This window comes from Chrysemys picta, chromosome 5 (genome assembly GCF_011386835.1).
Source record: "Chrysemys picta bellii isolate R12L10 chromosome 5, ASM1138683v2, whole genome shotgun sequence".
NCBI classification, from domain to species: Eukaryota; Metazoa; Chordata; order Testudines; family Emydidae; genus Chrysemys; species Chrysemys picta.
The window spans coordinates 63,775,221-63,800,068 of record NC_088795.1 but is presented as its reverse complement, the minus strand read 5'-3'; the positions used below and the strand labels follow the sequence as shown (position 1 = coordinate 63,800,068).

The 24,848-nt window shown below is 44.4% G+C and overlaps 1 protein-coding gene across 3 annotated transcripts in view; it reads left to right on the top strand.

Moving 5' to 3' along the window:
- The first annotated feature begins 2,378 nt into the window (after positions 1 to 2,378).
- The window catches only part of PDGFC (platelet derived growth factor C), a 242,797-nt gene continuing 220,327 nt past the window's right edge, over positions 2,379 to 24,848 (top strand). The window contains exons 1-2 of one of the 3 annotated variants that reach the window (XM_065596482.1): positions 2,379 to 2,900; positions 3,814 to 4,029. In XM_065596482.1, the coding sequence (XP_065452554.1) occupies positions 3,912 to 4,029 (118 nt within the window). In that variant the 5' untranslated portion in view covers positions 2,379 to 2,900; positions 3,814 to 3,911. Of the gene's footprint in view, positions 2,901 to 3,080; positions 4,030 to 24,848 lie in introns of those variants that run through there. The other 2 variants (XM_065596481.1, XM_042842158.2) reach the window with 2 other exon arrangements.

Below are 24,848 nucleotides of genomic sequence, written 5' to 3'. Positions count from 1 at the left end.
ACCCTGATCATCTTCTTCTATAAGGGACAGAGAAGGTTAATTGAGTGCTTCAATTGATCTATTCTCAGAATACAAAGACAAAGAAACATTCAATGAAAGTGAAAAGCAACAAATTTAAAATGATAAATATGCAACTAGATATCACCGAAAAGAAAAACTTAGTATGATTTTTTTAAAAAGATTATCCTTTTATATAGCTAGGATTTAAAAACATTTTTCGAAAGGATATAAATTTCCATGCTTCAAGGCATAAGCCAATTTTTAACTGATGAGGGTTTAGAAAAAACAAAACAAAACAAACCTCCCAATAGAGGAAAATTTTATTCCATAGTTGTCCACTATGGGGTTTCTTGCACTTCCTTTGAAGCATCTGGTGCTGGCAAGTATAAGAGGTAGGATACTGGACTAGAACCACTGATCTAATGCAGTATGGAAATTCCTCCAGCCAAAACTTTCGAAAGCAACTAGTGCTTTAATTTGTAGGTGTCTAATTTGAAATGTTTTGAAGGTGTCTGAATTTCCAGAAAATACTCAGCATCCACCTTCTGAAAATCAGTCCCCCTTAAGCTGCCTCTGGTAGCTGCTCAGTATTGGAGGCACCCCAAATCACTGCTGAATTGGTCAATGTTCCTATGTGCAGTAACTTTAAAATCTTGGAAGGGATAAATAAGCATGTCACCCTAGCTAAAATTTCTATTCCAGAAACATACATTTAAATATTTGTAAGTCTCTCTCTCTATATATGTTAACCCAAATCTAACTTGTATTTTCCAAAACAAACAAAACCTGGTTAAAATACATACTATTTTGTTTGATAATCAAATGTTATTGTTTATAATCACCCAGGTAAGATTTCTTTAAAGCACTCAGTTTGTCATATTTGTTTTCTCATTTTTAAACAACAAGATTTTGTTGTTTGATTTCTGTTGGAAGACAGAAATCAAATACAGTCTCCTTTGCACAGCAGGCCTGTACCAAAGCTCTCTGGGGCAGGGACTGTCATTTACTGCAATTTGTACAGAGCTTAGCACAACCTAGTTGTGGCCTTTAAGTGCTACTACAAGGTGATTCATTCAAAATAGACAACCCCTGTCCCTGCCTCCCTGGTTTCAGAGTCTCCCGTATGTGTGGAAGAAATGCAGCTCTGCTGTGCAGGAGGGGAGCAAGGTTCTGGAGGGCCACAGAAGACCCTGGTAGAGCGCAAGTGGAACGTTACCCGGGGTGGAGCTGAGCCTCCATTGGTGCATAGATCTTCTGGCACAGTCAGCTCAGGGCCATTGTTTTGGAGTAACCTCTGAGGAACTGCTGCAGAACTGCATTGTGACTAGGGAAGGGAGATGATTCATCCTCCTTGCCCTCTAACACATCTATCAAGCATCCATCCCCTTACTCAGGCTGAGTGCTGGACTGCCAGTGTGAGGCTTAATGCACTCAGGTTAGTGAGTCCGTGGCAGGTTTAACAATATTTGAGATGATGATACTTGTACAGGTCTTATCCTGAAAGATGTTGCATATCATCATTTCCTACTGAATTTAATGAGATTTGAGGGCACTCACTGATTCACAGAACTGGGGTTCGTCCTGCTAAAGAAACAGCACAAAAGCTCTCCCAGAGTGTGCCTGCTTTAAAGGTGGCAAGGATGTAGCTTGATTCATTGAACAATGCTGCAGGTTACAAAATAACATTTCATAAGAAGGAAGATGATGATTATCAAATGTTGAATGACACAAAGTAGCATTTCAATTTATTTACGTAAGTGGCTTAATGTTCTTATTTCAAGGTAGATGAAATAATATGTAGTGATGTACCATAAGCATTTAAAAAAATCTCTTCTTATTTCATTTCCAAATATCAGGGGAACAATTTAAATGAAGGGTTTAACTATGCACTTATTTTTTCAAATACAAGCCAACTGCCATCAAAACAAATAAACAAAAACCCATAAATATAGGGGACTTTCACAATAAACAAATGTCACCATAATGATTTAAGGAATTTGACAATCAATAAAGAAAATGAAAAATTGGCCTGAAGTACAAAGAGCCTGATTCTCCATTCAGATCCCCATGGACAACCCTCGCCAGCCCTCGCTGAAGTCAATAGGGCTGTGGGTCTGCCCCCAGGGACCTGCTTACAGCAATAGGGCCAAAGTCTGTATGTGGAGCTGAACTTCCTCTTACTTTGGAGCCAGGCGTTTGACTGGGCCCATTATCAAGGCTGCTGCAAGTTGTGAAGTTTGGCTGGAGAGCCGAACCTGCCCAAAGCTGGGCAGTGTTCCGAGTTAGGGATCGAGCCCCTCTCCATTTCAAACCCCACAGCCAGGGGTGGCTAATGAGTTGTGTTACTGAGCCACCCCAAACCAGCGACGCCTGAAGGGTCAGAAAGGCTCCTTGCGCTGTACTGGAGACAAGATGCCCTGACTCGGCCAGAGCGAGCGGCGATGAGCCGTTCCCTGCGATCTGCTGTGACCTGGCAACAAACATCCAGCTGATGAAACCAGGAGCGGTGGGGTCACGGGGAGAGAGGGCAGAACTCGGCCGAATATTCCCTCCCGTGTCTTGGCGGCCTTCACAAGCGCCGGGGGCTCCCTGGAGGCTTGGGGCCGTTGTCTGGAAGGTTAACGTTTGTTTTGCTTGCTCGGAAGCCTTCCCCTCTGCCTGGAGCGGGCCGAGACTGGCCGGGCTCAGCCCCAGCCCGCTGCGCCGCGCTCTGCGCTAGCACCTGTTGGCAGTCAAAGTCAGAGAGAGCCAGGCGGCTGCAGCAGCAGCAGCAGCTCCGCTTTGCGCCGCTTCCCCCCTTCCCGGCTGCCCCGCGCAGCGGCAAGCTCCCCCCACCCCAGCAGCCCCCGGCTGGGCTGGCCACTCCGGCTTCCTGCGCGCCCCTCCTGGCGACGCGAGGGGTAACCTCCTCCGGGCGGGAGCCCTGGGCCAGGCCGGTTCAGCCGGGCGGCCCCGGGCAGAGGATCCAGGGAGAGGGGTGCGGGGCAGGAGGAGACGGGGGATCGGGCAGAGGAGCGCAGAGGGGGGCGGGGGAAGGTGATACAGCGGGGAAGAGCCGAAGGGCTCTGGGGGAGGAGGAGGAGGGGGACCGCAGGGAGTAGGGGCAGGCTCCTGGGGGAGGGGAGCCGGGCCGGCTTGCTGGGGGCTTCGGGCGGCGGAGCTAGTCCCGACTCTTTCTTTTAACGCGAACTGCTGTCGCGTCAAACTCAAACCAGGTGCCGGGCTCGGGCTGTGTGCAGCCGCCGGCGGGGGAGAGCGGAGCGGCTGCAGCAGCCTGCCCCGGCTGTGTGCGCTGGGGCAGGCACTTTGTTCGCTCTCCCACCCCCTCCCCTGAGGCCGGCCGCCGAGGGGCAGGACAGAGCCACGCGAAGGAGGGGGGAGCGGACCCTGCGGAGGGGTGAGGGACGCTGCCCGGCTGGCAGCGCGGCTGTCTAGCAGAGGGCGAAGAAGGGGTTTCTCAGGGAGCTCGCCTTGCTCCCCGCCCCCTCCCCGCGCTGTTCCTGCTGTTTTGCTTGTGGAGCTGACAGGTGCTGCTCCGAGTCAGCGGCGACTCCTCTCGTCCCCTCCTCCCTTGGCCCCAGTGTGCGCTGGGCGCCTTCGCCAGCCTTCTCCCTCCCAGCCCCGCACGGATTGCGGAGCCCTTGCGAAGCTGGTTTGGGTCCAGCTTTTGCTTTGATCCTTTAGCGTCCCACCCCCCCACCCCCAACCTGAGACACGGAGAAAGGCGCTAGGACAAAGTTTTGGATGGGATTATGTGGAAACTACCCTGCACTTCTGCGCTGCCAAAGCAGGCTCAGGGCTGCTTTCTCCCAGCGGCGCAGCCGTCGCCTGGTGGTGGTGAAAGAGACCCGGGATTTGCCGGCGAGCTGAACGTGCCTGGTGTGTGTGATAACTTCCCCCGGTCAGCCAAAATGCTCCTCTTCGCCTTTCTCCTGCTGACATCTGCCCTGGCCAGCCGGAGACATGGAGCCCAAGCGGAGTCCAATCTGAGCGTCAAGCTGCAGTTCTCCAGCGCCAAGGAGCAAAATGGTAAGGCACGGCCAGCGTTCCCATCCATGCTGGGGAAGGAGGGAGGGATGCATTAACTCTGCAATTTCGGAGGCCGGGCTGTCACGAGCCTGTGACCCTCTCAAGTGAGCGTAACTTCACAATGCACAACACACCGTGCAGGCCGTCCTGAGTGAGATTGTAAATATCTCATTGAATCTACTGCGGGAGGGGGGGAAATCTTACATCGCCCGAGTGAGCTTTAAGATCGAAGCCCAAATGAATGAGACTTGGCAGGTCTGTCTTCGCTGTATGTTTGTCACTCCAGGAAACTTGTCAGCCTAGTTAACTGAAGCAGGGGAGGTAAAAAGGCACCAATTAACTAGCCAGAATATAGTAAAGAAAGAAGCTCACAGCCAGTTTGGAGACTTTATTTTGTAGGTGGTGGTTGTTTAAAATGTTTCTTTCCTTCCTTTTTGTTTTTCTAACCACACCTTTGTGCCCTAATCCTTCCTTCTCCGGTGGGGTGTTTCTGTGTCTGTTGATGAATGAGCACTATTTTGTATGTGCTGGAAACCAGCTATTCCTGCATAGGAAATGAGAATTACTTTCAGCTTTCAAGTGTACCTGAAATGTTTAGAAAACTCTCAGATGCAAGTTCCCTTGGGCGGGGATTGCTCAGAGCTGGAGAAAGGCTCCTTTCATACAGCAAGGGCAGCTTCAGGGTGTTGTAATTTGCTTAGCCTCTGAACTCCATATGATTTACATTATTCAGATTTTTAAGGGCCTTTTCTCTTGATCTACTATTATGAAGTCATTTTAAAGACTACTTTAAAAACAGAAATGTTGTGTACCACATGAAACCACAGTATTTATGCAGAATGTCTACAATTATGCTATTAAACACCCTGTTTTCCAGTGATGTATGCCAATATATAAGAGGGGAAATCTTAGCATTTTGCCTGTTAGCTAGACTGTTGTTTCTCTAGACAAACCAACATAAAGGCGCAAGCAAAATACTCCCAAAGTTTTAGTAGGTTATAAATGAATTTATAACAAAATGCAAATTTAAAGACTTGCTAAGTTCAGCAAAAACTGTCAGCTTTGAACGGACTCCCTTGATGTAAGTATTACATACAGCATCTTTTAATACAAAACAAATAAAGAACTAAGTGGCCTGTTACAGACATTATGTGAATGAATAGAATGTGTGGTGTTATCAATTTTAGCAGAAGAGATTAATATTGCTGCTGTTTGCTAATGTGATGACATATGGCACCTGCAGAGTGCCAAGGATACTGATCAAAGAGCAGCACAGAGATCAGTCTCTAATCAAAGCAACTGGAAAGGGCTAGGGGAAAGTGATCAAAAGAGTCAGAAACCCGGCTATACCCTGACAGGAAAATTAATCAAACTAACCTTTGTCCTCAGTACAGGAAAATATCTATGTTGTGTGAGAATAGAAATATCTCCCATCCTCCCAATTCATCTGACTGATGGAGGTTTTAGGGAGCCAGATAGAGACAAAGTGGATTCAGGGCAAATGTAATGAAAATACGCTTTACTCTCTTATTTATGTGGTGTATACAAGGATCATATTGAAGTGTATGAATTACCATTGTTTTCTCAACGCAGACAGAGTTCACAGGAGAGACATAACAGGTTGTCAGTCTTCCACAAGAGATTTGTTATGTGACTGTGCAACAGGGTCTTAAATAGGCACTAAGGCCTTATTGCCTAGTTATACAATAAGAAAGTCTGAAAAGTGAAACTGCTACACAGGAGAGAGGTAGAATTGCTATAAAATAAATATTTATGGATAATATAAATAGTTATATCTGACAGCACAACTTAGACACTGTTCATACACTGGTAATGCAGCTGCCTGAGGTCAAGCTTCAGGTGGCTAATGATCCAGTTCGTCACTTTGTGAGGTACAGTAACTATATCACAGAGTCTTGTAACAAATACAAACCCAGAAGAAACAGAAAAGAGTTCCAAAAACGCTACTCTTAATATATTAAATATAGCTCATATAATATAGCCATCTGAATTATTTACCTATGCTTTCATTTCTAGCTCTTAACTGTTGCACTTAGTCTAATGTAAAAGTTTAGCTAAAACTAAAACCAATACTTAATTTTTTTGACACACTTTAATAATTTGGGGGATCAGTAACGTTGGTCAGACCAGTTTTAACTTGATTTAATTAGAGTGATTTTTTTTTAACTCTACAGCAATCTAAAGATTGTATGGCTTTTAGCTAGAGGCAGGTTAAAACTCCCTGTAGTTGGCTAGGAGATGTTGCTGTTCACATGCCAAAGCTTTATATACAATGTTTTGGTTCAAAGAAAAAGGGGGGATGGCTGGGAGGGAGAAACACTTTTCTTCCTCATCCTAGAAATAAAAAGTTCTGTCTCCTAATTGCTAAATTGATATCTAGCCAAACAGTTGTACTACAAAACAAATTAAAATGGTACTGACTTCATGCTAGAGTAGCTATTATTGGTTCAAACTGCTCTGGGAGTTAGTTAATAACTTTATTGCTTGAATAAAGTTAAGCATGTGTATAAGTATTTGCAGGATCAGGGCCTTAGTGTCAAGAATCCAAACCATTAACTCAAAGATGTAACTGTACAGTGTGACTCAATGTGTTTTTTGGGAGAGGGGGGGGCGGGAATGTAAGGAGTTCTCTTGTTATATTGCATATTAGGAATTACATTTTAGATACTGATTTCCTAGGCTGAATTTTTGTACACAATTAAAAGGTAGAAATTCTCGTGAGAAATAAGAATTTTACCACCATCTGCCAGGAATTCAACATGATGGGTGCTGTGGGGCCAATATAGTTCTACATGAAACCACTTAAAACTACATACTTGCTTTTATCAGCCCTTTGGTATAATCAGTTCAAGTTTCTTGAAGGTTTATTTGTAAACTCTGCTTGGCATTAAGGAGTCTTAAAATTATTTAATTCCGGAATATCTTTACTAAGTTGAATTACAAAACTAAAGATTAATAAGTGGTTACATTTGGAGGTTCAAAGGTGAGTGATCATTTGGTAGGCCTGAGATTGGAGTATGTGATATACTTGGTGGAGGCTGCTATTTATATGGATGAATTGTTTCCACATTTCTGTGTAATTTTGACCAAGAGGGTTCTGCTTGAATGGGTTGGCAAGTTTACAAAGCTTTGCAAGTTTATATCATAGCTCTCTAAAATACATTCATTGCCATCTTTGTACCCATACCAAACAAGGGGCCAAGATAAAATTCTGAGATTCAATTATTCTTTTGAGAAGTTCCCAATCTCCCTTGCATAAGATTTGATTCAGGGATGATTTGCATTTTTCTTCCTCCTATTACCCCTCACCATCTCTCTTTTCCTGTTACTCCTTTCATCCTGCCACTTCCAACCTTTCCTTTTGTCTTTCATTCCCCCATTCATGGCTCTATAGTTTCAACATTTGATAAGTTGGATGGGCCAAATTCACCACTGGCAGAAGTGAGTGCAACTCATTTACCACAAAGGAGATTTGTCTATTGATCTATCAGCAAATTTGGCCACAATATAGAAGTGACAGGAGAATGTAGGTCCCCTAGTCATATTCTTGGCTGTTGTGGGGCAAGATAAATTTGTAAAGCTGTTCTATAAAACTATAGAAATCAGGGTAATGTACAAGAATATTACATAAAACTTCTTTGTGTAAGATGACAGGAAAACCTATTATCAGATGCCATGTATAACAAAATAGTTTATCTGTAATCTGCATTTAAAAAATAATGATAAACTACTATAGAACTTCAGGAGACCAAAGGCTTGAGATCAATCAACACACAACCAAAATCAACTGGTTAGAAATATTAATTCACATGGAATCAAGTTTCGAACATGAATAGCAGCAATCACAGGAAGCCCACCAGTGTATGTGCTGGTTTTCTACAAGTGATTGTCTCATTAACGGTGCCTCTGCTTATGATTTAGTGTTCTAGTTCCTGCAACAATTTGTTAAATGATGATAAAAAGTGTAGTCCATAAAGAATTCTGGAATGGAGAGTGACACCACTCTTAGTAGAGCCTGAATTATTTACAATGAATCTGAAATCCACTGGAGGTTGATACACTCAGAAACCTCCAGGCTGTGACCTGCAAAAAGCTCCATGAATGTGGGTGGAGTTTTAATATACAGCTGAAGAGCCAGAGTTCATTGAATCTCCTTCCCATGGCTGGCCTCCCACAATAAGCCATGGGGTTGCATTACATATCTTCAAAGAGAGATTGAGGCTATGTAGGGGAAGGTAACTGACTGTAGTATGGTCAGGGGCTGGTGCTGGATTTTCCTTGGAGGACTGAGTTCACTTAACTCAAAACTCTAAGCAGTCCTATAGAAGCCTGTGCATTTTATATATTCCCCAATCCAAATCCTACAAGACTCAGAAAGTAATGATTTCAAGAATAAACTTAATTTAAATTGAATATTTAGATAACAAAACTACTCACAATAAAACAATGCATCTCAAAACAGTCAGATCTAAATGTTCTGCTACCAGCTATAACTGGTCTGACAAATACCAAGAAAATCTGCTGACTAATGCTGGGTGGTGCAGTTTTGTGCAGTCTTCTTCATTGGCAAATAGATGTCACATGTTCAGAATTATATTTATCTAAAAGGAAAAGTAGATCTGAAAAACTTCTGAAGTTTAATCTGTTTCTGTTTAGTTCAAAATGTGGTTTGGTGTGAAACTTTTAAAACCCTTTTATGGTAAGAGTTGTACAACACTCTTTTTAAAGTTTTAAACAAGGGATTATGTGGCAAATTGGAAAAGTTTTAAAAAATATTCAAATGCGGAATGAGTGTAGTAAATAACTATGCAATAACATTTTAAAACTCATCATTGGCTATGTAGTTTACTGTTAACATTAATACCACTACTATTTACAGTACTACTTGTAATCTTTCTTTATTTCAGCTACTCCTTTCTTTTATGTAAAGTTTGTTTTAGTAGTGTGGAAAGTTCCCTACATGTTCCCATTTCTGTGCACTCCTGACTTTTCTCTACATTTGTTACATATCTAAAATTGAATATTGAATGCAGTTTGTTTAAAATCTGATTTCTTGCAGTTTTTGTTTTCTAATAGATTTACAGAACTTGAATCACAAATTAGTGTTTAAACTATGTTGGTTCCCCCCCCCCACCTCATACAGTACTTTCATATCAGAGAGAGAAACAGAATGTATACCTTGAGCCCATGAGAGCCATTCTAGTGAAGGTTTCATGATGAACTCTGTAGATAAAGTCATCTACATGGTTAGGATTTAATCCTAACCTTTTGGTTCTAATTATTATTCCAGCCAACATGTAGTAGCAAAGTTGTGCTTTGCTGCCTGCAGCAATGGTATTGCATTATAGCAATGTTTTTCATGTAGTCATTAGACCTGTCTGGCAATTCCTAACTGTTGCAGTCTGCTCTCCTTTTCACAGGGTTAGCTTATTTTAGTGGAATTTAGGCTGTTACTCCACCTCTTTATGGCTTTTTGTATGTAAAAAGAGCTATTTTCACCTCAGTCACAAAATGGATGTCATGCAAAGTGAACCTCATGGTGGGTGAGCACTCTGGAGGATGTCCCAGTAGACAAGTAACTTTCAGCAGAGTACATAGCTTTATAAAGCAATTGTACTACAGAACAATAACAGAAGTAACGTTCCCATATGTGAATGTTTAATAAGCACTTAAATAAATTTATATGTACCTGATTGCTTTGGAGCCAATAAATTATTTGCACACTGTGGCTTACTCAGACCTGTTACTCCTTGTTCGGAAGACTTGTACAGCTTTTATTTGAATCTGAAATACTTGGGAACACCACATAGATGAAACCTCATAATGTTTTATTAGCACAAAGCTGCAATATATTTTTCACATTCTTGAGAGACTTGTGGGATACTATTTTAAGTTTTCAGGGTCCAGAAGATTTATGCATTCTTCTTGGTCCACATTTGTATCAGCTGCAGTATGCACCTGCCTTTTGATCCCTTTGCAGAGAGAGCATATTGCCAATATTACACTGGGGTTATATACAGTTAATCACATGCTCCCACAACATGTTATCTGGATTTAAGTCCTGTTGTATTAATGGGTCCTCTGATGTAATACAAATAACAGATAAATAATAAAAACAGCTAATCTCTGTAAATTGGTGGGATGGTTGAGTAGAAACAAAACATAACAGGTATTCTGGAGAAAATCTTTATGAACAGAAAGCAAGCAAGGTAATATAAGCAAAAGGAAATATCAGTTAAAAACTTCCTCAGTCTCTGGATCAACCCAGTCCTTAGAATCAGGTTAGTGAGGGCTGTCTTGCCCAGAGTTTCTCCTCCTGGGCTGGCGGGTTAATTCTCCACTCTATTGCAAGTATGTCAAATGAATGCTAAGTGGTGTAAAATACTGCCATTCTGATTTGGCATTTTACATTCCTCTTGCACAGGTGTAAACAACTGTGCAAGGCAGTGGAGTATCGGGCCTTCTGTCTCTGAGGGCTTATCTTCAGTGCAGAGTTTACTCAGGTTATAGCTCAATTGTTGCCCCCTGGGTTTTTTAACTCAAATTGGCCCATCAGGGGGTATAAATTACACTTGAGATAGCAGAAACTCATTAGCTGCTAATTCAATCCATCTGTGCAGCTTGAGTGTTATTTGCCAGTGTGGCTGCTCTTACTTGAACTAGACTAAGTGCAGAGGAGTTAACTTTGCAGTGAAGACATAGGCCTTGGCTACACTTGCAGATGTACAGTGCTGTGAGTTAAACCTGACTTCGTGCAGCTGAGTAGGGAGAGCGCTGCAGTCTGTCCACACTGACAGCTGCCCAGCGCACTATCATGGCCACATTTGCGGCAATTGCAGCGCTATTGGGAGCGGTGCATTATGGGCAGCTATCCCACAGAGCACCTTTTCCCATTCTGGCACCGTGGGTTGTGGGAAGGGGGCGTGGGTGCAGGGGATTCTGGGTCCTGTCCCAATGCCCCGTGATGCATCGCTTTGCATCCCAGAAATCCCTTTGTTTCTTTCCACCTTTGGCGCCATCTTTCAATGGTTTATGTGCAGCGCGATCTGTCTGCGGGAAATGGAGTCCGAACTGCTGAGGCGTATGCTGACGAGTCTCGCCAGCACGTCACGTTTGGCTATCGAACTATTCCTTAAGATCCAAAGTGACAGTGAGAGTGAGGGTGAGGATTCTGACGATGCTATCAAGACGCGTATCGTGTACGACACGAAATTGCTTGTGGCATTCACGGACATGCTTAGCACTGTGGAACGCCGCTTTTGGGTTCGGGAAACAAGCACCGAGTGGTGGGATCACATCGTCATGGAAGTCTGGGATGACGAGCAGTGGCTGCAGAACTTTCGGATGAGAAAAGCCACTTTCATGGGACTGTGTGAGGAGCTTGCTCCCACCCTGTGGCGCAAGGACACGAGATTGAGAGCTGCCCTGCCAGTGGAGAAGCGGGTGGCTATTGCAATCTGGAAGCTGGCAACTCCAGACAGCTACCGGTCAGTCGCAAACCAGAAACCCCCTTGGGAGCTGCCACCCAATGTGCAAAGACTACCCCTGCTTCTGTTTTCCCTGCCAGCTCAGGACTCCAGCACCCTGTCTTGCTGAGCCAGACACTCCCGTCTGGCTCCAGACACAGACCCAGGGTCTGAATCACTTGTCCCAAAGCTGCAAGTTTACCCGAAAACAGCTCACAGTAGTGCGCTTGTCTTTAGCACTCAGATGCCCAACTCCCAATGGGGTCTAAACCCAAATAAATCCGTTTTACCCTGCATAAAGCTTATGCAGGGCAAACCCAGAAATTGTTCGCCCTCTATAACACTGATAGAGAGATATGCACAGTTGTTTGCTCCCCCAGGTATTAATACATACTCTGAGTAAATTACTAAATAAAAAGTGATTTTATTAAATACAGACAGTAGGATTTAAGTGGTTCAAAGTAGTAACAGACAGAGCAAAGTAAGTCACCAAGCAAAATAAAATAAAATGCGCAAATCTATGCCTAATCAAACTAAATACAGATAATCTCACCCTCAGAGATGTTTCAGTAAGTTTTTCTCAGACTGGACACCTTCCAGGCCTGGGCACAATTCTTTCCCCTGGTACAGCTCTTGTTGCAGCTCAGGTGATAGCTAGGGGATTCTTCATGATGGCTTCTCTCCTTCTCTGTTCTCTTCCCCCCCCCCCTTTATATATCTTTTGCATAAGGCGGGAACTCTTTGTCTCTCTGGGTTTCCACCCCCCCCTCACTGGAAAAGCACCAGGTTAAAGATGGATTCCAGTTCAGGTGACATGATCACATGTCACTGCAAGACTTCATTACTTACTTGCCAGCACACACATATACAGGAAGACTCACAGGTAAATACAGCCATCTGCAGACAATGGGAGTCATCAAGATTCCAAACCATCATTAATGGTCCACACTTTACACAATTACAATACGCCCTCAGAGTTACATTTTATATTTCTAGTTTTAGATACAAGAGTGGTACATTTATACAAATCAGATGATCACACTCAGTAGATTATAAGCTTTGTATTGATACCTTACAAGAGACCTTTTGCGTGAGGCATATCCCAGTTACTTACATTCACTTATTACCGTATTTTCTCTAAAACTATCTCAGTTACATTATATTGACTTATTATCAAGTTTTTATAAAACCATATAGACTGCACAACGTCACAGCATTCACGGACATGCTTAGCACTGTGGAACGCCGCTTTTGGGTTCGGGAAACAAGCACCGAGTGGTGGGATCACATCGTCATGGAAGTCTGGGATGACGAGCAGTGGCTGCAGAACTTTCGGATGAGAAAAGCCACTTTCATGGGACTGTGTGAGGAGCTTGCTCCCACCCTGTGGCGCAAGGACACGAGATTGAGAGCTGCCCTGCCAGTGGAGAAGCGGGTGGCTATTGCAATCTGGAAGCTGGCAACTCCAGACAGCTACCGGTCAGTCGCAAACCAGTTTGGAGTGGGAAAGTCGAGCTTTGGAATCGTGTTGATGCAAGTTTGCAAGGCCATTAATCACATCCTACTCAGAAGAACCGTGGGTCTGGGTAACGTGCAGGAAATAGTGGATGGCTTTGCACAAATGGGGTTCCCTAACTGTGGAGGGGCGATAGATGGGACGCACATTCCTATTCTGGCACCACCCCACCTAGGATCCGAGTACGTTAATCGGAAGGGGTATTTCTCTATGGTTTTCCAGGCGCTTGTGGATCACCGTGGGCGTTTCATTGACATTAACACAGGCTGGCCTGGAAAGGTGCATGACGCACGCATCTTTCGGAACACTTGGCTGTTCAGGAAGATGCAGGCCGGGACTTTTTTCCCAGAGCGGAAGATCACGGTAGGGGAAGTTGAAATGCCCATTGTGATCCTTGGAGATCCCATTAATGCCTTGGCTCATGAAACCCTACACAGGGAGCCTTGACAGCAGCAAGGAACGGTTCAACTACAGGCTGAGCCAGTGCCGAATGACTGTGGAGTGTGCCTTTGGCCGTTTAAAGGCCCGCCGGCGATCTCTATATGGGAAGCTGGACTTGGCCGAAAGCAGCATCCCCGCGGTTATATCCGCGTGCTGTGCCCTCCATAATATTTGTGACGGGAGGGATGAAAGCTTCGCTCAGGCATGGACCTCCGAGGTTCAACACCTGGAGGCTGAATTTGCACAGCCAGAGAGCAGGGCTATTACAGGGGCCCAGCGCAGGGCTGCAAGGATTAGGGATGCCTTGAGGGAGCAATTTGAGGCTGAAAACCAGCAGTGATATCTGGTGCCCTGCACGGGAGTGAAGTGCAGTAGGTCCAATCTTTAGGAATCAGTGTCTGCTTAGCAGACAAGCAGACTGGCAGTGCCTGTTTATTTCCTGGGCTAAGGAGTCTTTTACTTTATGCAATAATAAAGAATGTTTTCAAAGCCAAAGAATCCATTTATTGAAAAGAAAAAAAAATATTTATTGAAAAGAAAAAAGGAGGTGGAGTGGGGAACAGTGCAATCACAGATTCGTGTATGTCCTGTCTGGTGTGCTGTGCAGTGAGTGCTGCACTTCAGGGCAGCTATACTGCATGGTGATGGGGGTTGAGTACAGAGGGTAAGGGTCTTCAGGGTTGGGTGGTGAAGATACTGGTGTTGGAGGCTGCGGGTGGCGTGAAGAACACGGAAGTTGGGGAAAGTGGGTTGGAGGTGACAGTGGGGCACAACGGAAAGAGTTTTGGGACAAGGGCTGTGGGGGGTGGAGGGTGACGTTTGCGTTTTCAGTACTGCTCCTCTTTCTGCATGGCTACCAGCTCCTGGATAGCATCTGCTTGGCGCTCCAGGATGCTGATGAGCCTATCAGTGCTTTGCTGCGGGTGCGCGGTGCTTTGCCGCCGGTGCGCTGCGTTTTCCTGGCGGATCCTGCTTTCTCTCTCCCTCCAGTCCTGTGCCTTCTCGTTCTCTTTAATAGATTGCCGCATCACTTCTTGCAGCATGTCTTCTTTGCTTTTTCGCGGTCTCTTCCTGAGTCTTTGCAGTCTCTGAGCAGGCGATAAGAGGGACGGCTGAGGTCTCAAGGTTGATGCAGCTGTATAGGCAAAACGTAACATTTAACAGAGGCAGCATTGTTTATACCAGACAGAGTAATGATTCCCCCCACACTTAAGGAGTAGAAAACACACAGGGTCTACACAATAGAATAATTTTCCCGTCCGAAACAGAGCACACCTATCCCACGGGAGCCTCAAAATGGTGAGTAATGGGGACTGATTGTTTCAGGGCTGCACTGTCCTCTGGGTTTCTGTGCCTTGGGGAGAGCCAACAGCTTCAGGGGGCACCTACACTGAACACTGTCCCAACATTTTCCACAGGAGTTCGTCCTGGATGATATCTCGCTGCTGAGGGTGACCTGGGAAGCAAGGGAGGGTCTTCTACTGCAATGCGGCTTCCTCCCTGGCCCATATGCAGCTTGCCTGTGTGCAGCAATGGTTCCCCCGCCCCTCACGGCACAGTGGCGTGGACACGTTAGCCTGGCTGGGACAAGGACCACGGTGGCTCTCCCTATAAACCTGCGCAAGCGCATTGCACGGATTCTGGATGAGACATTCAAAGAGATTACCGAGGCTGATTACCGCGATGTGATAAACCACATCAATGCACTATTCCGCATCTAGGCATGCATGCTTAACCCTCCTCTCCCAAAGAGCCTGCACCGAAAAAATTCCTTCCCGAAAAAAAAAACCCGCTTACCGGGAACCTGCTCTTCTGTTTGTCCTCCACCAAGTACCGGCCGCTGCGACTGGTTACCATCCTTCTGGCTCGAGAGGAGCTCCTGGCTGCATGGCTCCAGGGATTCCGGGATGTCTCCATCCGGCCCACCACCATCACTCCCGTTTTCCTCCTCCTCCTCCTCCTCCCCCCCCCCACCGGCTCTGAAGTGTCCATGGTGGTGCTCGGAGTGGAGGTGGGGTTAACCCTAAATATTGCATCCAGCTCCTTGTAGAATCTGCAGGTCGCAAGGGGAGCACCCGAGCGTCCGTTTGCGTCGTGGGCTTTGCGGTAGGCATGCCGCAGCTCCTTGACTTTAATCCTGCACTGCAGGGCATCCCGGTCATGGCCCCTTTCCATCATGTCCTTTGATACCTTCCCGAAGGTATCGTAATTCCTACGGCTGGAGCGCAGCTGGGACTGGACAGCTTCCTCCCCCCAAACACTGATGAGGTCCAGCAACTTGCCATTGCTCCATGCTGGGGCTCGCTTGGCGCATGGAGGCATGGTCACCTGGAAAGATTTGCTGATAGCACTCCACGCCACGCCGGGCTGAGCAAACAGGAAGGGGATTTTTAAAATTCCCGGGAAATGTAAAGGGTCGGTCACATGGTTGGTTACCTGAGGCCAGGGCAGTAGAGTTTGAACTGATGACCAGAGTGGCTAGAACAGGCATTGTGGGATACTCTCGAATAATTCTGGAGGCCATTCACAGCGCATTGGGTGGCCACACTGGCGCTGCAGCGCTGCAGTGGCAGCGCTGCACTTGCTATTCCTCTCGGAGAGGTGGAGTACATGCAGCGCTGCAACCAAGGAGATACAGCGCTGCAAATGCCTTGCCAGTGTGGACGGGGAGTGAGTTACAGCGCTGGGGGCGGCTTTACAGTGCTGCAACTCGCAAGTGTAGCCAAGGCCATAGTCTTAGTTCATCCTTCTTATAGCCTTTCCACTTATGCGGGTATTCATGGGAGGGTAAAATAATTTGAGTAAACCTCTCATTTACTGGGAACCACGTAGTGTCCCTGCACCTTGTCACATTTCAACTCTGATAGAAATAAGGCAGTGTTCAAAAGTTATTTTGCATACAGTCAAATTCTCTCCTACTAATAGTGGAAGAGATGCAAAGGAGGAGTCCTTAAAACATAATCTTTTTTCTATGGCAATTTGGCTCTTATTAATTAATTTTCATGAATGAAGTGTAAACATTTACTGAAAATATGATTAAAAGCAAGATGAAAAGATTTTTCAAGTCTTCTCCTGTTTCCTCTGCAAAAAATCCCAGATATTTCCACCCTTGAAATTCTTTCTGGATTTTTATTAATATATATTTGTGGACCTATCACCAGAGTAGAAGTAGAGAGGGCAATTGGTTAAAAAGTGGAAAGGCACCAGGTCTGGACAACAATCCAATGGAGGTTTTTAAGGTGGACTCAAAGAATACAGAAGTATTGGGAGCATAAGCTTTCGTGGGTAAGAACCTCACTTCTTCAGATGCAAGTAATGGCCAAAGGTTATGATGAGAACAGGCAGGGGTCAGACAGGTGAAATCATATATAGATCAAGTAGTAATGATAATCCTGTCATCATAGGACTGTTGATCAAATGGCAGTCACTATTTTATATGAATTTTATAGATTTCCAAAAAAGTTTTTGATATAGTGGAAAGGACAGTTTTATGGAAGTTGCTACATCACTATGGAATCCCTCAGAAATTTGTGAACAGTATTCAGAGCTTCCATGACAATACTAAATGAGAAGTTATACATAATAGCGAGCTGACTAAACCATTCGAGGTTACTACAGGTGTCAGACAAAGATGTCTGATGTCCCCCATGATCTTATTGGTTGTGGATTGGGTAATGAGAGAGCATAAAATAGCCAAGAGGCATACAATGGACTTTCACAGAGAAGTTAGAGGACCTTGATTTTGCAGATGACATCAACTTACTATCGCATACCCACAGAGACATGATCTCCAGGCCTACATACAATTAAAGAAAACTAAAAGCATGAGATTCAACAACAACAAAAAACACTTATACCACTTTCTGGGACTGATATAGAAGAGGTCCGATATTTTATATATCTTGTCAGCATTGTAAATACAGCAGGTGGTACAGGCGAAGACATTAAAGCCAGAATAGCAAAAGCGAAATAAGCTTTTGTAACCTTAAAGCTGATCTGGAGAAATAGAAATCTTGCTCTCCAAGATAAACTTGAAATATTTAACACCATTGTAAAGTTGGTCTTCCTGTACAGTGACTTGGAGACTTATTAAGATTATCTAAGCTCCAGGTTTTCATAAACAGCTGTCTTAGACAAATCCTCAATATCAGATGGCTAGAAAAAATCACCCATGAAGAGCTCTGGTGGAGGATGAAACAGAAACCAACAGGAGAGGAAATTATGGAATAAAAATGGAGATGGCTAGGACATACATGGAGGAAAGTAACATAAGAAGACAGGCATTGGACTAGAACCCCCAGGGCAAGAGGTGATGAGGTAGACGATGGAGAATATGGAAATGCACAATAGAAGCAGAATTGTAAGCTAAGACCACAGCAGAAGACAGGCAAAGTTGGAAGGCAGTGGTGAAGGCCTAATGTTCCTCATGGACTAGAGAGGCATAAGAGGGAAGAGATGATTACTTGTTTTAAAGTAGTGCTTAGGGTGTCAGAAGGCCTAGGGCTTCATTATGCTAGGTGTTTTACAAACACACAGTGAGAGAGGTTTTCCCTGTCCCAAAGACCTTACAATCCAAATAGACAAGATAGATGGGAAAGTGGCAGAAAATTTATTTCCTTGCAGTCACACAGCAGGTCAGTGGCATAGCTGGGAATACAGCCTAGTCTCCTGACTCACAGTTCAGTGCTATGTCTGCTAGATCATATTTCTCCCAGTGTAGCTATCATTATACATTCCCTATTATCAGTTTCAAAATGTTGAAAAGGAGAGTTGGGGTTAGGGTTGCCAGGCGTCCAGTTTTCGACTGGACGGAAAGGGACACCTGGTTGAAAAGAGACCCTGGCGGCTCCAGTCAGCACTACTGATCGGGCCGTTAAAGGTCCGGTCGGTGGCACAGCAAGGCTAAGGCAGGCTCCCTGCCCGTCGTGGCTCTGCGAGGCTCCTGGAAGCAGCAGCATGTCTCCCCTCTGGCTCCTACGTGCAGGGGCAGCCAGGGGGCTCTGCACGCTGCCCCCGCCCCAAGTGCCAGCTCTGCAGCTCCCATTGGCTGGAAACCACGGGAGCCGGAGAGGGGACATGCCGCTGTTTCTGGGAGCCGCCTGAGGTAAGTGCCGCCTGTAGCCTGCACCCGTCACCCCCTTCTGTGCCCCAACCCCTTGTCCTAGCCCAGAGCCCCTTCCTGCACTCTGATCCCCTCAGCCCTAGCCCAGAGCCCCCTCCTGCACCCTAAATCCCTGGTCCCACACCAGAGCCTGCACTCCCAGCCAGAACCCTTAGCCCCCCCGTACCTCAACCCCCTGCCCCAGCCCGGACCCCTCTCCTTCACCCTGAACCCCTCATTTCTGGCTCCACCCTGTAACCTGCATCCCCAGTCCAGAGCCTGTACCTCCTCCTACACCCCAATCCCCTGCCTCAGCCTGGAGCCCCTTCCCATATTTCAAACCCCTCGACTCCACCCCCCAGCCCGGAGCCCCCTCCCGCACCCCAAACCCCTTATCCATGTCCCTACCACAGAGCCCACACCCCCAGCCACAGCCCTCATCCCTTCTCGCATCCCAACCCACTGCCTCAGCCTGGAGTCCCCTCCCACACCCTGAACTCCTAATTTCTGGCCCCACTCCAGAGCCTGCACCTCCAGTCTGAGCCCTCACCCCTTCCCGCACCCCAACTCTCTGAGCCAGTCTGGTGAAAATGAGCGAGTGAATGAGGGTGGGGAGAGTGAGTGACAGAAGGAGGGGAGATGGAGTGAGCAGGGGCGGGGCCTCGGAGAGGGGGTGGGGCAGGTTTGGGGCTTTGGAGGAGGGGCAGGGGATGGCGCAAGAGTGTTCGGTTTTATGTGAGTAGAAAGTTGGCAACCCTAGTGTGGGTGGGCTTCAAAATCTTTATCAAAATTCTGGAATCATCTATAATGATTCACAAGACAGGGTTAAGCTCCATTATCATCGCCCTTACTCTGTATTTTTGAAACATTAAGTTATCCAGAGCAAGTATGAGAAGACCTGCTTAAAAATTCATTGAACTCAGTAAGTTACTTAAAATAACACTTATTTAAAAAAAAAAATCAATAGCAGCTTATGTTTATCAAAAACTGTGTTGACATTCTTTTACTTTGTTCTTACCACATAGTCTTGATATGAATTGATGATAAATGACATAAAAAGGAAGAGAGGCAGGAGGCTAGGTGGTGCATTTAGTTAATGCATTAGCTGTGTAATCTGATAACTCTGCTTCAAAACAGCTTTAGGATATAAAAGATATACGAGTGATGTCCTTAATGTAATTCCCAATATTCCACATCTTCAAACTATTATTCAGTTTGGTACATATCAGCAAAGTTGTATGTTTCTACTGAGGAAAAGAAAGCCCAGATGTAAAATACTAGGGAGTGTTATATGTGAGGCGTGATTTCCACTAACAGAGGTTTTTTGGAGAAGTTTGCATAACATCTGCTTGGATTGATCCAGTGCTGCTATTCTCTCTGCTACTGTTTTTCAAAACAAAGGCAATAAGAAAAATGGGTTTGCTAAAAGAGGGACAGATTCATAAAGTAATAGATAATACTGCTGCAGCTGGAAAAATACTCTTGTCACCTTAATGGTCTTTAACAGGAAGTTCAGTTAGTATTCAGTTGTCCAGCTATGTGTTTTAAAATGTTCCCAAAATAAAATAACTGATTAGAGTTGAATTTCTGATTCCCCCGCCCCCCCACCCTACTGAGTAATTTATATTTTTCTTAAGGTACTGAGAGATGCAAGTCTTTCTGGAGTGTCTCTGTTACTTGAATGGAAAGCAGCTCTCATTTTATACAACAGCCAAGCATTTAGAAAGACACAAGGCACAGGAAATTCTTTTGGGGTGTGTGTTAATGTATGGTTTTCCAATCTACAAACATTGGTCTGAATATTTCTCCGGTAGTGGTGAATTATAGGAGGCCACTTCCATTTGAGGAGGGCCTGCTTAACTAGCTTGTGGTTCTGGGGCTCATTCAAACACTCTAAAACAAAATAAAGGGAATGGATGTAATAACTTCTTTATAGAAAGGCCATAAAAAGCTACAGGGTCATGTCAACAAATTGAGTCATTTACTAGATGTTTAAGTGATGGGTTTGCAGTCCAAATTCAAGGGCGTGGATTATGTTTTACAGGCATCTTGACTAAATTTCATCCTTGTAATGAGACTCTGATCTAATTATTATTTTTCCTCAAAGTTTCATTATGGGTGACAAATTAAAATTCAATTTTAATATTTGTTTCCTTTATCATAATACTAATTTGTTCTTAATGTTCTCTATTTTATTTTTGTTCTCTTCTGGGAGAAGGGACAAATGTTTTCTGGGGAAGTGAGGAACATTTTCTTCATGATGGGGCAGTTATTTTATAGAGTTATGGTAGCATCATGTACTGTTCTAGACAGGAAAAAATTAAACTGCAGTTTTCCTTCTGACCTCTGATGTGCTTGGACTAATCACAAAATAACTGTTTTGGCTCTCAGGAGTGTTCATATAAATGCAACTGTTTGTTTAATTGAACACATGATATTCTAAAAGGATAGTACTGTAAGCATCCTCTATTAGTATTTCAACTGCTTTCTTTAAATGTTTGAATATCTCATGTTGCTACTTATCAGTTTCTTGTGCAACTTCAGAAACATCAATGCTACATATTTTTTTAATAAACATTATTACTTGCAAAGAATTATTGGAATGTCTCTAGACTTCTCAATTACTCATTTTTTTCCTTTGAAAAAAAGGAAAGTTCTGTCTAAACTCCATGTTGTGTGCAGGATAGTGCTGTGTACTACTGGTGTGGCCCCGACCCAGCACCCTGGCTGGAGCGCAGGAGTGGGGCCAAGCTGCGTGGTGCGGCTCGTGGGCCGGCTTAAAATGGCTCGCAAGCCAGATTCAGCCTGCAGGCTGTAGTTTGCCTGCCCCTGCACTAATCCATCTCTGAGAGGACAATTAATATTTAGGCTTGGCAGAATTCAATTTTTTCCCCATAATTTCAGCAGATTTCACAGTTGTGGAAAATTAGGTGATGTCAGACAATAGTGGAGTCAGACAATTTAATGACAGTAATTCAGTAATTAAAATTAAAATTTTACAACGGTTCAAACACATTGTCAAGATCATGTCAGAATATAAAAAGTGAATATCTTTTAAGTCAATCTATAACAAGTTCTTAAGCAACATTTTTCTTTCTTTGCCTGTGTGTAAATTTCAATGATTATTGATGGAAATATTTTTTCATCTTTGTGTGTGTGTGTATGGAGAAATCAATAATTACCAATAAAATTCTAATAATTCCAAACCTATTTATATTTCAACTCTGAGGAGTTTCACACTTTCTTTTTAAAAGCAGCTAGTCAAAGATATTTTTCCTCCTCCTTGTGGCCCATAATGGTCCCCTGAAAGGGCACTATCCTGAAACAGAAATATGTAATTCTGGATCAGTGACAGATATCAAGACCAATATTCTGTAAGCCATATGGGTTAAAAATAGATATTTTTTTAACACCAAGAAACTCTGCAGCCCTTGCCTTATGAAGAAGACATTTGCCTGTCTCTTGGCTAATGATAGCAAATGAAAAGTTGCTGGGTTTAACTGAAATTATCAATATTGCCTTCAAAGAAGATAACCTTCCAGCATCCCTGAAGAATGCCATGGTCCACCTTGTTCATCAACACGTAATGCTGACAAGCACTCCAGATTCTGGTGGTCCTGTTTCCAACCTTCACTTCCTTGACAAATTAATCAAGATGATGAGTATTGAAAATCTGAGAGTATACAAACACCCTGAACCTTCCATAATCAAGTTTCAGATTGGAACGTGGCTATTCAATCTCACTGCAATTTTCAATACAGTTGATTACAAAATGTTGCTGACTAGATTACAAGACGTAGTTGTATGGTGTAGCACTATAATGGCTTCAATCATTCCTCTCAAATGGGGCTTGGAGTAGTGATGGACAATTTCCTCATCCCCAAGAGTCCTCACATACAGAGTACCCCACGGATCAATACTGTCCATTTTCCTTTTCAATATTTATATTAGACCTCTTGTGAGATGCTACAGGCTTCATTGTCATCAGAACGGTGATAACTAACTTTATTTTTTCCCCTCATGGGGCACAGTTGCATTGTATTTGATGCCACAATGTCTTCAGGAGAAAAGGACAATGATGAAAAACAAGCAGTTTAAACTGAGTCCCGACAACATTGTCCTGCATGATGGTAGGAAGAAGAAAATACTTTTGAAGAGCTAGACAAGGCATTGACTGACATCTCAGGTGAGGAAATTGACACTGATTGCCATAGTAGTGAGTCTTGGGGTCTCATTGGCCTCTAACTCATCCTGGGTGTTTAGAGAATAGTAATGATAAGAAATCTATTTTATTAACTTTTATAAACCACCAAGTAGGCACTTATTTAAAATTACAATAATCCAGAGTCTTTTCAATCAAGTTGTCTCTGTCAGTAGGCAAACAAGCATATTTTAGAGTCATAGAGTTTAAGGATAGAAGGGACCACTAGATCATCTAGTCTGATGTCCTGTATACCACAGGCCATCAACACCACCCAACAACTGAAATGAAACCAAAGTATTATAACCCGCATGAGACAAGGATATTTTGTGCAACAGGTTGAGAGTAGGAGGGACCGAGGTACACCAGTGCTTGAGGCCCCTGCAATTCCTTGGAAATGACTGAGAGATATTTCCAGATAATCCTGTCAAGTTACTTGTACCCACATGAAGCACAGGAAGGCAAAAAAGCCCCAAGGTCACTGCCAATATGACTTGGGGGAAAATTTCCTCCTGACCCCCAAATATGGGGATCAGTTAGACCTTGAGTATGTGAGCAAAATCCAGCCAGCCTAACACCTGAGAGAGAGAATGCTCGGTGCCACCTTAGAGTCCTGGCCCACCCTGTCTATCTCTGACACTTTGGGGTGGGGTCAAACAAACAGAAAACCCCAGAATACACTGGGGGAAGGAGAAATCCCTTCTTCACTCCTGCAAGTGGCCAGCTATGAAGCTTTTAGGGACATATGACATAAACTGGAAATGAGCTGCAGGGCTTCTGAACCCTTCCCTCTACCATCACAAGCAACCGCATCATATAATTACACCCCGAGATTTGTCTATCTCTCTCTCTCAAAATATTTTAGTTATTTGCTCCCACAACTCCTATTAAAAGACACATCCAGAAACCCACCCCTCTGATGGGTAGAAATCTTCTAAATTTCCACCTGACTTTGTTCCTGGCTAGTTTATATCCATTTGTTCCAGTGCCATTCTTATCCTTTAGCTCTTCATCCTCAGTGTTATTTACCCCCTAATGCATTTATTGAGAGCATTCATATCTCCTCTCCACCTTTTCTGTTGCTAGACTAAACAAGCCAAGCTCTTCCAATCTCCTCTCAGAAGATCATCCTAGCAGCTCTTCTCTGCACTTGTACCAGTTTAAATTAATCTTTCTTGAACATGATTTCTTAAAATCAATCTTTTTTTTTAATTGTACATAGTATTCCAAATGAAGTCTTACCAGCATCATGTACAATGTCATTTAATACTTCTCTATCTCTACTGGAAATATCTTGACCGATACATCCTAGAATCACATTTTCTTTTTTTGCAGCCATCTCCCACAGGTGTCGCATAGTCATTCTGTGATCAACCCACCCACCCAGGTCTCTTTCCTCCTTTTTTGCTTCCACCTGTTGAGCCCACAGCTTGTAGCAAAAATTCTTATTATTAGACCCTAAATGAATGTCCTTGTACTCATTTCTATTAGCTATACTGCCTTCATGCACATATTCCATATTATCATAGTTATTGAAAACTGTGCAAAATATTTATTTAGTTTTGGGTCCTGTGATAATCCACACCCCTAGGGTCAGGGCATCGTGGCCTATCGGTCACCGTCTTCAGTGCAGGGCAGCGTTGCCTAGTGGCCAAAGTCTATTGAGCCACTCTTCAGTTCAGGGCAGCGTGACCTAGTGGCCAGAGTCTGTAGAGCCACCCTTTGGGGCAGGGCAGCATGGCGTAGTGGCCAGTCTGTAAAGCAGCCCCTAGGGTCAGGGCAGCGTAGCCTAGCAGTCAGAGTCTATAGAGTCACATCTTCAGTGCAGGGCAGTGTGGCCTAGTGGCCAGAGTCTGTAAAGCAGCCCCTAGGGTCAAGGCAGCGTGGCCTAGTGGCCAGAGTCTATAGAGCCATCCTTCGGTGTAGGGCAGCGTGGCCTAGCAGCCAGAGTCTATAAAGTTGGGGCACCCACTAAGGGGTGTGACACCCCCGGTAAGGGGGCCCAGGCTGACCCGACTCCACTGGGCCCTAACCCAGGGCCCTAACAGTGGCATAGCTTGTCACTGACTCAGC